General features: G+C 43.3%; 1 protein-coding gene and 1 long non-coding RNA gene across 2 annotated transcripts; one reads left to right on the forward strand and one right to left on the reverse strand.

Moving 5' to 3' along the window:
* Positions 1-395: 395 nt before the first annotated feature.
* On the reverse strand, positions 396-5,228 carry LOC146349513 (uncharacterized). The gene is made up of 3 exons (XR_014789001.1): positions 4,867-5,228; positions 3,543-3,648; positions 396-3,041 (listed from the first exon to the last, which is right to left on the reverse strand). It is a non-coding gene; the product is annotated as an uncharacterized LOC146349513 (long non-coding RNA).
* Positions 5,229-5,450: 222 nt separating this feature from the next.
* On the forward strand, positions 5,451-12,375 carry SAP18 (Sin3A associated protein 18). The gene is made up of 4 exons (XM_084842855.1): positions 5,451-5,742; positions 9,054-9,163; positions 10,083-10,205; positions 11,826-12,375. Exons 1-4 carry the CDS (start codon positions 5,671-5,673, stop codon positions 11,980-11,982), a joined length of 462 nt encoding a protein of 153 aa, XP_084698981.1. The 5' UTR covers positions 5,451-5,670; the 3' UTR covers positions 11,983-12,375.
* Positions 12,376-14,419: the final 2,044 nt, after the last annotated feature.

Below are 14,419 nucleotides of genomic sequence, written 5' to 3' on the forward strand. Positions count from 1 at the left end.
CTTTCCAGAAAGCGGTTTGAAGTATTTTGCTGCACAAGCCAACGCTTTATAATTTTGCTTCACTGTCATGGGGCATACATCCCAGCATCAGATAAATACCCAAGGAGAGGTGTAAGATTCAAGTACAGAATCTGTTTCACAATTTTTAAGAACCATTTTCTTTTCCTTACAAGTAAAATCTCAACAAAAAATTTGAATATCTAGAACATTATTCAAACTAAAGGTTAATTCATATTACTATTACCTAGTGGTCTGCTGCTTTGGAAGGTTCTGATCTTTGTAACTTCGCACATAAGGATCATCAAGCATTTACCCCTATCTTGTTGCCATTTGGTGAGGCCCTAGGTTAATGAGTGACCAGTTTTAATTCAGACACAGCCAAGATGTAATCAGTCAGATGGGTTGCTGTTTTATTGATTTGATTTATATCCTGTCTTTCCACCAAAGAAAGTGCATTCAAGGCAGCTAACAATAAGAACCAAAACTAAAACAAAAACTTAGTAGCAGATGCAGTTCCGGATGCACCCCTCTGCGCCTCAAAAAACACAAAACACTCTATAAGTATTTAATTTTACAGTCAAACGGTCACATTTATTTATTTTCCTTAAAATGGCCCTCTGGTATTTAACAGTCAAGTTTTACACAAGATTCAATTAAAGGCTCCCAATTATAGATTTCCCCCTCTGCCTGTATGACACATCCAATGCGTCGTACGGCAGCCTCCTCCCCTGCTCAGCCCTCCCGCGGCTAGACAGCAGCAATCGGCTGTCTAGCCAAAAATGCAGGGCAGGAGGAGTGCAGAAGGAACGATCCCCTCCGTGTTTCTCTTGCCCTATATTGGATAGGTGGTCACCTCCAAGTTTGGAGGCAGCTGCCTATCTGAATAGGATTGTGCCCTTACGCAAACTTGGCAGTTTCAGTTGTAATGCAGCATATCATGCACTTCTTTGGGTAGATAAAATTAATTAGCGAAGCCCTTCCCCATCCTAGTAGCCTCCAGATGTGTTTGGATTACAACTCCCAGCATGTCCAGCCAGCCATGCTAAAGTAGAGAGAATTAGGCTGACTTAGAGAGCTTCGGCTATTAGGTGGTATAGAAATGTAATAAATAAATAATATAAATTAGTGTGTCAATTTTCAGTACCTTTGCTTATTTCTTACATTTAAACAATGTAACGGGAATACATGCTATTGTCTTTAAATTTTTTCAAGTATTCTAATAAAAATGTCTGCATAACAGTTAAACCATATTAAGCTCTTTACTTTTTTCGTCAAATATTTGTGGTGTATTGGGACAAAAATTAACATGGGGTACTTTTTTAGCTTTGTTGTCCACTAAATACAAGTAAAATACACTTGCTAACTTGGATCTCTCTAGTGGATCAGAAAATTTTCCAGTGCAAATGACCCTATGCAAATTTGCCTAACCCACATCACTGTCTCCAGCGATGGCCAGCCAGATGCTTCTTGGAGGCCCACAAGCAGGACATAAAGAACATCCTGACCCCAAGCCCCTGGTATTCAGAGGTATACTGCTTCCACAGGTGGAAATTCTGCTTAGCTGCCATGACTAATAGCTGTTGATAGAACTATTCTATCCTAGCATGTGTCTAATTCCCCCATTAAAGCCATCTAAGCCATCGCTACATCCTGTGGCACTGAATTCTATCAGTTAATTATGCATCATGTGCAGAAGTGTTTTCTTTTCACTGTCATCACACATTTCAGTTGACATTTTCAATGAACTGTACTCTATGACCCAAAGATTTCTTTAAGAACACAAGAACCATGCTGAATCAGACCAAAGGCCCCTCTAGTTCAGCATTGTTTACACAGTGGTCAGCTAGATGCCACTGGGAAGCCCACAAGTAGGGCAAGAGTGCAATAGTACTCTCCTGCTCATGTTCCCCAATAACTGATATACAGAGTTGTACAGCCTCTGATACTGGAGGTAGTATATAGCCAACATGACTGGAAAGCGTTGACTAGTAGCCACTCTTTCCTGGATAGTCATGGACAATTTCAGATCTCATCAGTGTTTATGGGAAGTTGGGATTGTTTACTCCAATGTGCATTACATTACACTGATATTGAACCTCATTTTGCCATGTTGTTACCCATTTACAGTTTTCTTGTATAGTTGCTCATTCACAAAGAAAGAGGCAGCGATGATCCCTGCATCAGTCTTAGCTAGTCCAAACATATCCACGTCATACATTAGTTTTAGGTATATAGCTAAAATATGTTAAGTGTATACCTAAAAAAATGTAATATGAATGCAACCAACACATCTTTGCAAACACATATAGCATATTCGCACACTCATCTGCAATTGGCTGCAGCTCCCACCCTGTTGACTGTACACTTGGTGGTAAATCAAGTTTTCTCCTTTAGTAATGTGTGAAGTATGGCTTTTAGCAGAATAATTATGGGGAGCACAGTTAAAATATGGCATCATTTTTCAGCTTTTGCTTCTTCCCCCTACTTTGGCAATGCAAAAACAGCCCTATCTGGACACAATGTTTGTTTCTCTTCATTTCACCTTACCACTGCTTTAATCGTAAATTTGCAACCTGTTTTGGGCCACACAACCTATGTACTACATTAACTCCCTTTGTCATGTATGTCTTGTTCCATACAGAGGCCTATCCAAATGTCTTTTTGTTGTTGTTCTCCCCTTGTGCTCTGAGCTTACAATATTTTGCAGGAAGTTGATCAAACTGAGCATTTTTGTAAATCTGAACTTGCCTGCCAAGAATGCAAGTGATTCATTCCCTATGAGGAATTAATTTCCTGTGCCTTCCCCGCCCCCCATTTATACACATTTACTACTAAAAACAAGCAACCCCCGCTTTTTACTCTGAATAGAGTGCATTCTTAATTGCATGGCAAATAAGATTCTTAAAATACTTTTGAAGATCTGTTCTTAGAACAAAAAAATATTGTTGCTAGAAGCCCCAGCATTGATGAAATAGATATAATAGCAGTTTGAAAGGCCAAATTGAAATGCTCTTGACTCAAAATGTCCATGGGAAGGTTACCTGTCAGAAGGAAGAGAATTGCGTTACATAATATATCCGTTCAGGGTGCAATCCTACAGCTAGCCAAAGACCAGCTGAGAGATCGCTGGATGTGACATAAATGCTGCCCCGGTAGCAGAGAGGGAGCACAGAACTTATGTTACTGGAGGGACCTGAGTATGCCTGTGGAAAGTTTCATGGGCATGCATGTCCTACTGGCAGGGTGCCTCCAAAGGGAGCCCTCAATTTTGCCAGCCCTGGAGCTGGCATTGTTAATTCCTTCCCACTGACCACAACGTGAGGGAAGAAAGAACAGGGGAAGGAGGTAATAAAAAGCCACCTCCACTTCCCATCCTGGCTGGGCTTAGGAAGTGGTGGTAGTTACTCCATGGCATCTCAGTCTCCCTGTCCTATAGGATTGCACTGTGTGTCTAAAATTTCCAACAATTTTTGCCAATGCAATATAGAGGCCTCTGCTATTTACCAAGAAGATGTTAATCAGTTAGGGGAAAAAAACAATACCTTCTTGTAAGATGAATAGTTTTGCAGTTCCCTTGATTCTGAATGTGGGAATATACTTGAGTGCCATCTAGCTAATCCTCAGGGTATTTCAGATAATCAACAATTGCTAGGACCAAAGAAGAGAAAATTCTCTGTAAAATAATTTGCATAGAAAATGTATCAAAGTTACTTGGTACCCCATAGGCTTTTCTGTGAAACCTAGCTAACAATGGCATATAGGATTGCCAGTCCTTGTGCAAAGATTCCTCTATCTATAAATGTACCAAGCAAGGTTGTAGCTGCTGTGTCTCCTAATCGTATTCCTACATCGGTGCCTTAGGTATAGATATGGCAGTTTGCACATAACAACAACCCATCAGTTTAAAACCTGTTCTGCACCCACTTGTTCTGCTTTAGTGCACGACCAACTATAGGCTCCTTTGTACGTTGTGGGGTGTGATGTCCAAACCTGGACCACTAGGGGCTTCTCCAACCAGGACTTTCATCCTGCTATTGAGATTGGTTAATCACAGAACTTTGTGGGTCCTTTTCATGACCCTTCTCCAGGGTGTCTCCCACATTAAATTACCTTTATCCCATTTTTTTAAAAGTTTGGAGATAATGAGCTATCAAATTACAGCGCCTTAACTTCTCTCCTGAAAAGTGGAGATCCCGCAATAAGAGGAGCTAGACCACAGTGCCATCTAGTCACCGCATAATGCTTATCTAAAACCATAATATCAGCAATCGTGGTAGAGGCTAAAATGCACAACACAGGGCTTAATTCTCAGTGGCTCCTAGACTTTATGTAGCAAAGTAAATAGAGTACAATCATTACTCTATTTAGCATTTATATACAGCTAATGCATGTTCTCAATAGTCATTATTTTAACAACACTGTGAGGCAGCCAGGCTAATAACGTGGGGAAGATAGGGGATTTCTCCATAGTCATACAATTACAGCAAGGGAACTTCACACATTTTTGTTACAGAAAGACCTGCAACGTGTGGATGTTTAACACTGGGCCACAGTTCCCAGATGTGGTTACACAAGTGCTTCAACATACATATATAGGTTCACGTGTTACATTGCTGGCTGTGAGAAACATCTTAATGTGCGTTTGTGTGTGTGACGCCTTTGGAGCAAGCAACTAGTTCCAATGATATCCAACTGTTACCTAAACCAAAGTAGGTAGAAATGAAAAAATTATATATCCTTTTCCTGTTTACCTCCGCCTCCCTTTCTCTGTCCACCCCCGCCCCGTGTGTATTTTTAGACTACAAGCCCCTTCAAGTAGGGAATGCTAAGCCTGTTCTTTGTGAAGCACCACGCAGCTGATTATACTTTTAAAATGGGGAAACTGGCCAATTTCAGGTGTTCTCTGGCGACGGCCGACAGGAAGCTCTGGCGTGGGCTGGTCCATGAAGTCACGAAGAGTCGGAAGCGACTGACCGAATAAACAACTGCAGCTTATAGAGCCCCATCAAACTCAAGCTTTCAAATATAATACGGGCCCAAATTCTAAAGACATAACGTGTGAACCTGCACCGTCAAACGAACACGTGTTCCCGTCAAGCCGTCCCCCGCAGGGGACCGTTTCGCGACCCGCCAATTCCCCTCAGGCGCCACTGGCCTTTTCGGCCCCTCAACTAACTAACGGTGCCACCCCAGGTACGTTTAGACAGAAACAAGTTCCTACAACTCCCAGCATTCCCCAGCAAGCCGCGCTGTCGCTGTAGGGATTTTTTTCTGTCGAAACGCGTTTGGGCCCTCCCGACCCCCGTCCCTCATTCCCCGCCCCTCCGCAAAGCAAGTCCTCATTGGCCGCCTCGGAAAAGCTTCGCCTGCCCTTTCTCCTTCTCGGGCGGATGTAGGCCTCGCGAGAGTTGCGTCGCCGCCGTTCCAAGCGAAGCCGCCCTGACTCTAGTGGGCGCCGCCATCTTGCTTCGGCAGAGCCCGAAGAGGCGGGAGTAGCACCTCCGGGCTCTCGGTGAGCTTGTGAGGAGGAGGGCGGCGGCGGCGGCGGCCTCAGCGGGGTTGAGAGGGGGCCGTGGTACTAGGAGCCCCTTTCCTCCTCTGTGGTGTTCGGGTTCTTAACCTTATTTTGCGGGCCCGTTTCCACGGAGGTTGGGCCGAGGCGGCGGCAAGATGGCGGTGGAGTCTCGCGTTACTCAGGAGGAGATTAAGAAAGAACCCGAAAAGCCTATCGACCGTGAGAAGGTATAGGGAGGAGCTGGAAATGGCAGGGGAGGAGAACGGGGCCAGGAGGCCTTTTCACACGTTACACGTTAGCAGCAGCGCACCCGCGTTTGCAACCGTCTGTGTTCGACAGGGAGGCCTGTTCCACATATTTCACGTTTATGAAATAACGAGTGGCCGGCGGTGAATGACTGATGATTCTGAATGCATGGCTGAAGAGCCGTATTGTGTGAGAGATAGTCCATACATTTTATCTGTGATGGCCCATTCACACGTGCACATAATTACGTTATCCAAGGCTGAGCCTCAGCCAGTCCCTGCTCTCTGATGGGTGTACCTGTTACTTCTGTTTCTAAATATCTGTTTGTCACATTCGCTCCTCAGAAAACCTATGTGATACCTGTAAAAGTAATATTTGAAGTAGGTCTTAGTGGTGCTGGAAAATCTGGGAAGCTTTGTGCTATCTTATTTCTTCAGAAAAAGGTTCCAGTAGTGGACTTAATTCTTTTCTGTTTGCTTGCGGGGGTGGGGCATACATAGGGTAGAATCTCTAATGGGAAGGGGAAGATTCAGTAGCCTTTTCTGTTAAGAATATGCAAATGCAAAATAGTACAAAGAAAAGTGTATTTAAAAATGAGTACTAAATAAATACATGTCATTGTACAAAACATGGTGAAGACAATATTAAATAAGAACGTATGAAGACATAAAACACTTTGCAGCATCATTTATTGATTCATAGAGAAAACTGATGTATAATAAACAACTGGTCTGTATACAGTGCAAATGAATTAATAATTTGAAACATCTTTCTACTAAGTAGTTTAATCCCATATTTTATTTAGCCACACAGTTTGGTAGGCTCAGATGTTATTCCATTGTTCAGCAAAGACTTTCTCAGTAGCTAAAAAAACAGGGTTATGATATGGAGATTAAGGGCGCAATCCAATGACCGCTAGTCAGCGGCTAGACAGCCATAGGATAGGTCGGTTCCCTGAGAATCGACCTCCACCCCATCCCATGAGGCCTCGTAGGCAGCGTGGATTGGTTCTGCACTCGTAAGAGCAGCACGGAGCAGCAAAAACTGGGTGTTCTTGGGGGTGGGGAGGGCAGAAGTGTCTTTCCGACGCTTACTGTGCGTTGTCTGGCCTCCGCCCCCCGCCCCGACTTCCCGCGGTTAGGCAGCCAAAATCGGCTGTCTAGCCACGAATGCAGGGTGGCTGAAGCATGGAGGAGAAGATCTTCTCTGTGCTGCTCCTGTCCTGCATTGTATAGGCGGTCTCCTCCGGGTTCGGAGGTGGCCGACTATCCTGATAGGATTGTGCCCTAAGAGGCTGAATATTGTACGAACTGTAGTTCAAAAGTCATGCTAATTACCATTTTATAGTAATTTTATTTTTATTTTTCTATTTCTACCATAACTCCTTAACTAATCAACAAAACAACATTTACCACTCAAGGTTTAATATATTTTATAAAGTTTCCAAGGCATAAGATTCCACTAAAATACAACACTTTTCTCTGATACTTAAGAGAAATTGTAAAGTGGGATCCTTCTCTAAAGGGTCAAACCTTTTCTACTATAATGTCTTGCAGATCCCTTTTTTATCTTAACTTGGTTTTCAGTTAACTTGGTGTTGGTTTTTTTGTTTTGTTATCAAAATTAGCAAGATTAGCAAAACTCAAAGTGCCATAACTATTAACTGTTGAGACAGTCCCCCCATTGTGTTTAAAAAACTTGTTCATAAGAATTTGATTATTACCGTAAAGTGCTTTGTGTATGCCTAATCCATATTTCTGGAATAAACTGAAATCTTTGAGATGGTTGTAGCTTAAAAGCCTTGTCACTAATTGGAGTCAATTGGTGACAAAGGGAGAACAATTCCCCACTCTCACCCTGCCCCTGTATTTTGTTCCATGTCAATCCTTTGTCCCAGGAGCAATCCTAAACTCCTGCGGAGGGAAGTTAAAGATTCCCTTTTGGCTTGCAGAGAGGGAGGCCTGTGGTCAGAGGAAGGATCATGATTGCAGGCTGCCTCATTGCACTGGTGGAAAGCCCCACTGCCATTGCTGCCCCACTGGTGGTTCTGCACACATGCAGGGGCCAGTCATGGGGTATTGGAGGAGGTCATGAATCCACAGGATCCAAAGTTGCCTTGGTCCCTGGATGTGCCCCCAAAGTGGCTTGAGATGTACTGCAGCACTGGAGCTGGTGTACTTAATTCCTATTATGGTCAATAGGGGGGAAAACCTAAAAGAAAAAAAACTGAAGAACAAAAGTGGAAATAGCCCCCCCCCCCCCCCCCCCCGGTTCACCTTCTGTGCTGGCCGGAGCAAGCCAGCAGGGCTCTGGATGCATTGGTGGCTGCACCACACATAGATAAAATTTCTGGAAATTTTGACACCATGGAAAAAAACCCAGTGTTTTCCAGGTTGCGGGGGCAGGGAATGGAAATTTTGGGGAAAATGGAAAAATAAGCAATACTTTTTTTAGTCCTCTTTACAGATCTAAAGTCGCTTTGTTGTTTTAAGACAGCCTTCCCCAACCCGGTGCCCTCCAGATATTGTCGACTCCAGCCTCCATCAGCTTCAGGCAGCATGGCCAATGGTCAGGAATGCTGGACACTGTAATCAAAATATCCGGAGGGTACCAGGTTGGAGAGAGCTGCTTTAGAAGCATAAAGCAGCCTTTCTTGTTCCTAAAGTTATTTTATGTATAACTTAGTTTGCTCATAAAATTATCATATTTTAAAACTTTTAAAAGTGAACTCCGTTAGTAAATTTGTAATTATTGTCTGAACAGATTAGAACTACATTAAATGACTGCTAGAGCATCAAAAACACAGGACTCTGTAGAACAAAAGCCAAACTCAAGAATGCACATTTACTGTCAAGAATGAACAATGCTGACTCTACTCACATGTTGGGAAACTGAGCATAAATGTCTGTCAGTAAAATTTACTTTAGGTTAGTAGTTTTAATAAGGAATGAAGGAAATAACTCTGCTGGGAATCTTACAGAGAGGATTAAAACACATTTTCTCCCATGGCTTCATTATTTCTAGACATTTTACATCTCTAGTCGTTCTATAAAAGTATTGTTATTACATAGATTTTAGAAATAATTTTGGGTGGAGTAAAGGCTGGGTAACACTATAGAAATACTTTGTCATAAATTCCAAAAGAAAATATTTCATAATCCAAAGCTGTTCAATTTTTCCATTTTTTTGGAAAAAACAAGAATGGTCCTCAGAAAAAAACGGTATAGATTTCCTCCTTCTTCATTGCTTGTCTCTCAGCCAATGAATGAATGACCCGCTATTTGCCTTGCAGACCTGCCCCCTCTTACTGAGGGTTTTCACCACCAACAATGGGCGCCATCACCGAATGGATGAGTTTGCCCGTGGAAATGTACCCTCCAGTGAGCTACAGATTTACACCTGGTGAGTGGCAATGATCTGTATGCCTGTGCCTGTACTACTATCATTTCTGGTGTGATAGCAGACATTGGGTTGCCACAGTCTTTTACTTACTGGAGAAAGGCTCTATGCTTCTGAAAGCTAGATAAAAGGCAAAATATCAGCTAGTGAAACTTTGGTATTTTCTACCTCCTATATTAAATGCACAGAGTCTCTGCCAAGGACAATCTGAAGCAAAACATAGAGATTTCATTGTCTTGACAAATTGTCCTGACTTCGCAGCATATGCAATTTCTTATTAATGGGGGCACCAACTACCCTCCCACAAGCAAGTCTCTTTTAGCATAGAGTTTCTCTGCTTGCTGCAGCCTGCAATGTGCCCTTTCCTCCACTGAGTGGCGCCCTTGTCCAAATTGGGCATGCTCAGGATTCCATTCCTATATACCATGAAAGGTTCCCCATCTGGCCCATGGAGCCTTTTTGGATTCATCCAGCCTTCAAGCCCCACCTCCTGGAAGAATTCTTGCTGTTGTCTCCGATCTGACATCCGAGGTAATAGTGAGGATGTGGGTGGCAGGGGACTCAGCCAGCACTGGGAGGAGTGGCTGTTTGTCCCAGTGCCGTCTGCGTCTGTTTTCATGGTGCGCGCTGTCCCCATGAGGACGGCAGGCAGTGCCCAAGCCAGAGACAAATGGAAAATGACTATAGGTTATGGAACAGGCATAGTTTGGCAGTTTCTTGTCCCATATAAAAGCAACTCTGAAGAAGTTGGCTAAGGCTAAAAACCCTTCAGACTTTTGTGAAACCTTTAATCAGGTATATTTCTTGATGCCAGACTCTTCTTCAGTTTACTGTCCCTTGAAGAGATTTGACTTAATATCATGGTGTGAACATGCAGTGTTACTATACTGACCTATAATGCTGTTTGGTCTGTTTCTTCCAGGATGGATGCAACTCTAAAAGAACTGACCAGTTTAGTGAAAGAGGTATATCCAGAGGCAAGGAAGAAGGGCACACATTTCAACTTTGCAATAGTCTTCACAGATCTTAAAAGGCCTGGCTACAGGTAATACAGTCAAGTGTTGTTAGTAGCAAGATCTTAAAATTGTAATGAAGTTCTCTGTAAGAGGTATTGTACACTGGGAATCCTGAACTAGCTTTTCACATATTCAGCACAGAGTAGTGAACAACTGTCCATATATAGCAGAAGTTCAGAACCTCTTTCAGCTGGAGGTTCTGAATTCAATTTTGGAGAAGGTCTTGAAGGATGCATTCCAGTGGTGGGCTGAGCTAAGGGCAAGGGGTGGGGTCAAAGTTAAAAGGGACTGGGCCAAAATACAAAAAAATCAGCATATTGTAGCTTAAAGCTATTAGTGCCAGTAACTAAGCCTTAGGAGAGGCATTTCAACCTTTTAGAATGGGGAAAAAGCTGCACAAAAACTGGGAAACCACCGAGCCATCCACAGGTCGGGGGAAGCGGGGACTACCTGGTGATGTGGGGAAGGAAGTGTGGCTGTCTGGGGAACCCTGGAGGGCTGGAGTTGGCCCTCTCAAGAGGGCAGGATTTTGCCTCTGGGCCTGAGGTTCAGCACCTCTGATACCTAGTGTAATATGAATTTCACGTTCACAGCCTGGAATACCTTCTAGCTGTGAACATGAAATCCAATAGCTTAATTATGTTCCTTTCTTCAGACTGAAAAATGCCTTCCTGGGCATTGCTAAAGGATGTGTAAGTGCTTCTCTCTGCGCTCTTCCATGCAAGCTAATGTAAGGGTCTAAAGCCACCAGTTAGAAAGCAGGAGCAGTTGCTTTCTTTCCTATGGTGTAAGGTCCTGGGAGAAAGAAAAAAATCACTCTGGAGAAGTGGGAAGGAGCATACTGTTTAGCGGCCACAGATAAATACCCTCAGCTCCAAATTACAGATGGCTAGACTTTAGGAGTTTGCTAGGATTTGAGAACATTGTTGTTGTTGTTGTTGTTCAGGCGTTAAGTCGTGTCCGACTCTTCGTGACCCCATGGGTTCTTCTCAAATAACTGCTTGGTGGTAGGACCACTTAGCACAAGCTGCATAAAGAGATGGTATAATCTACTCTCAAGAGCACATTCACCCTGAGCTCATAACTTTTTGAAAGTGTTGTATTCCTAATTTTCCCTATATTTAAAACATTCAGTAATTTGGGGCTGCTTTGCATGCTTTCCTATCTCTGCAGTTGTAGTGAAAAAACTCAAGCCACTATTCAAACATCACAGAATAAACTTAACTGATAGAGAGATTAATCTGGAAATAGCAACAAGTGAAGTGTGTTTAGGATTGCAGCCAAAGAGCTTCTGAGTTCAATAGGACATGTTTCCATCTAAATAGGGTAAGATAATCATGGTGGTCACTGCATCTTATATTATGCAGAAGAAACCCTTAGGGAATGAGCTATAGTTCAGTACATGCATAACGCCCCTGGTTCAATTCTTGGCATCTCCCATTAGAAAGGATCTTGGGCAGCAAGCTCTACCTTAGTCCTTGGAGAGCTGCCGCCACTCAAGAGAACATGGTACTGGCCTAGATAGAACACTAATCTCCCTAAGCATAAGGAAACATTCCATGTTCAAAACTAAATATGGTTCTTACTTTTTGTCTTAAGTAACTTGATTTCCTGAAGGCAAATGACATGCATCTCATTTCTTTCTACAGGGTGAAGGAGATTGGCAGTACAATGTCAGGCAGAAAAGGCACAGACGATTCCATGACTCTGCAGTCTCAGAAGTTCCAGATAGGGGATTACCTTGACATAGCAATTACTCCTCCAAATCGAGCACCACCTCCATCAGGTCGCATGAGACCTTACTAATATTTTGTTTTCTCTCAATGACCACACCATCTGCATAGTTGTGTTGATTAGAAAAGGCTTGTTTTTTAAAATGTAAAGTGAGAATACTAAAAAACTCACTAAGCCAAGGAAGTACTGAATTTTTAAATTATGTTAACTGTATATTTTTAGAAGAGTGCTCTCTAGCTGTTAGAGTTTTCCCTCTAATTAGCTAAAAATGAGACTCGGTGTTTCTAAAATGTATAAAGCATGGCTCTAACAGCACAAGTAGTCTTATGCATTGTTGAAACCTGTTATGGAGGAAATATATTAAGACCAACCATTGATGTATGTGGGGAGATTAAAATGAGGTGGATGTATTTCATAAGTACACTGTTGAGATTTACTGTGAAATAAACAATGTAAATGAGGCAAGTGTTGTCAGTCAGCAATGCCGTAGTCTGTAAGTACACAATGAAAATGTGTAATTAATGCAGGAAATCTCTGCTTGAAGACCTCTGGTGAGGAGGAGTTGGTCCACATCTTACAACCAAGATGTGTCTCTTGATATTCAACTGATATGTGCCCTCCTGTAGCTTAAGCCCATTAGATGAAGCCCTGCATTCTGGGGCACTAGAGAACAAGTCTCTGCCCTCTTTTATGCAACAGCCCTTCATGTATTCGTGGGTGCATGTTCAACTGTGCATGCTGTGGAAAGCAATTCAGATGCACATCCAATTCGCACCCACTCTACTAAATTATATGTACAGAAGCCTATTAACGTGCAGATCTCCTTAGCTTGATCAGTGTGCTTGAATTTTTAAATACGAAAAATCGTGAGATGAACACCAATGGCAGGCTGTGTTGATAAGTATCCCCTAGTTCAGGGATGTTGAACCTCAGGCCTGTGGGCCAAATTTAGCCCTTTGGAGTTCCCTAGAGGGCTACCCCTCCTTCCCTGTATCACCAGCTGGGTCCCACTACACCCCCCCCCCCACGAATCTTGTATCATTTGGTTGTTTCGCAGCTTTTGCTGGGAAATGGGAATTTTTTCCTCATTCTGAAAGGTTGAAATGCGTCTCCTGAAGCATAGTTACTGGTAGTACAAGCTTTCAGCTAAAATATGGTGGTAGCTTTGGCCCTACCCCTTTTGTCATAGAATCATAGAATAGTAGGGTTGGAAGGGGCCTACAAGGCCATCGGGTCCAACCCCCTGCTCAATGCAGGAATCCAAGTCAGAGCATCCCTGACAGATGGCTGTCCAGCCTCATCTTGAATGCCTCCAGTGTGGGAGAGCCCACCACCTCCCTAGGGAATTGGTTCCATTGTCGCATTGCTCTAACAGTCAGGATGTTTTTCCTGATGTTCAGCCGGAATCTGGCTTCCTGTCACTTGAGCCCATTATTCCGTGTCCTGCACTCTGGGATGACCAAGAAGAGATCCTGGCTTTCCTCTCTGTGACAACCTTTCAAGTACTTGAAGAGTGCTATCATATCTCCCCTCAGTCTTCTCAGGGCTAAACGTGTCCAGTTCTTTGAGTCTCTCTTCATAGGGCTTTGTTTCCAGTCCCCTGATCATCTTCGTTGCCCTCTTCTGAACCTCTCCAGTTTGTCTACATCCTTCTTAAAGTGTGGCACCCAGAACTGGACACAGTACTCCTGATGAGGCCTAACCAGTGCTGAGTAGAGGGGAACTAGTACTTCCTAGGATTTGGAAGCTATGCTTCTATTAATGCAGCCCAAAATAGCATTTGCCTTTTCTGCAGCCACATCACATTGTTGGCTCATATTCAGCTTGTGATCAACAACAGTTCCAAGATCCTTCTGGCTTGTAGTGTTGTTGAACCACGTATCCCCCATCTTGTAACTGTGCATTTGGTTTCTTTTTCCTAGGTGCAGAACTTGGCATTTATCCCTATTAAATGTCATTCTGTTGTTTTCTGCCCAGCGCTCCAGTCTATCCAGATCACTTTCTTTATTTATTATTATTATTTATTATTGCATTTATACCCCGCCTTTTTTCCTCTTGCAAGGAACCCAAGGCGGCTTACATTATCCTCCTCTCCATTTCATCCTCACAACAACAACCCTGTGAGGTGGGTTGGGCTGAGAGTCTGTGACTGGCCCAAAGTCACCCAGTGAGCTTCCATGGCCGAGTGGGGACTAGAACCCGGATCTCCCTGCTCCCAGTCCAACACTCTTGCCACTACACCACACTGGCTCTCAATTTTGTTTCTGTCTTCCAAAGTATTGGCTATCCCGCCCAGTTTTGTGTCATCTGCAAATTTGATCAGCATTCCCTGCACCTCCTCCAAGTCATTAATAAAAATGTTGAAGAGTACTGGGCCCAGGACTGAGCCCTGTGGTACCCCGCTCGTTACCTCTCCCCAGTTTGAGAAGGTCCCATAGATAAGCACTCTTTGAGTCCGATTCTGTAGCCAACTATGGATCCACCTGATCGTTGTTTCATCTAGCCCACT

Source organism: Heloderma suspectum, chromosome 3, assembly GCF_057233095.1.
Source record: "Heloderma suspectum isolate Gila_16-S chromosome 3, 16-S_ref, whole genome shotgun sequence".
Lineage (NCBI taxonomy): Eukaryota > Metazoa > Chordata > Lepidosauria > Squamata > Helodermatidae > Heloderma > Heloderma suspectum.

What these genes read in the sequence shown, in the direction of transcription:
- SAP18 (XM_084842855.1), top strand. Translation starts at nt 5,671, where the DNA reads ATGGCGGTGGAGTCTCGCGTTACTCAGGAGGAGATTAAGAAAGAACCC. An exon ending in GAGCTACAGATTTACACCTG is followed by an intron (nt 9,164 to 10,082) that starts GTGAGTGGCAAT and finishes TGTTTCTTCCAG; the next exon opens with GATGGATGCAACTCTAAAAG. An exon ending in CTTAAAAGGCCTGGCTACAG is followed by an intron (nt 10,206 to 11,825) that starts GTAATACAGTCA and finishes TTCTTTCTACAG; the next exon opens with GGTGAAGGAGATTGGCAGTA.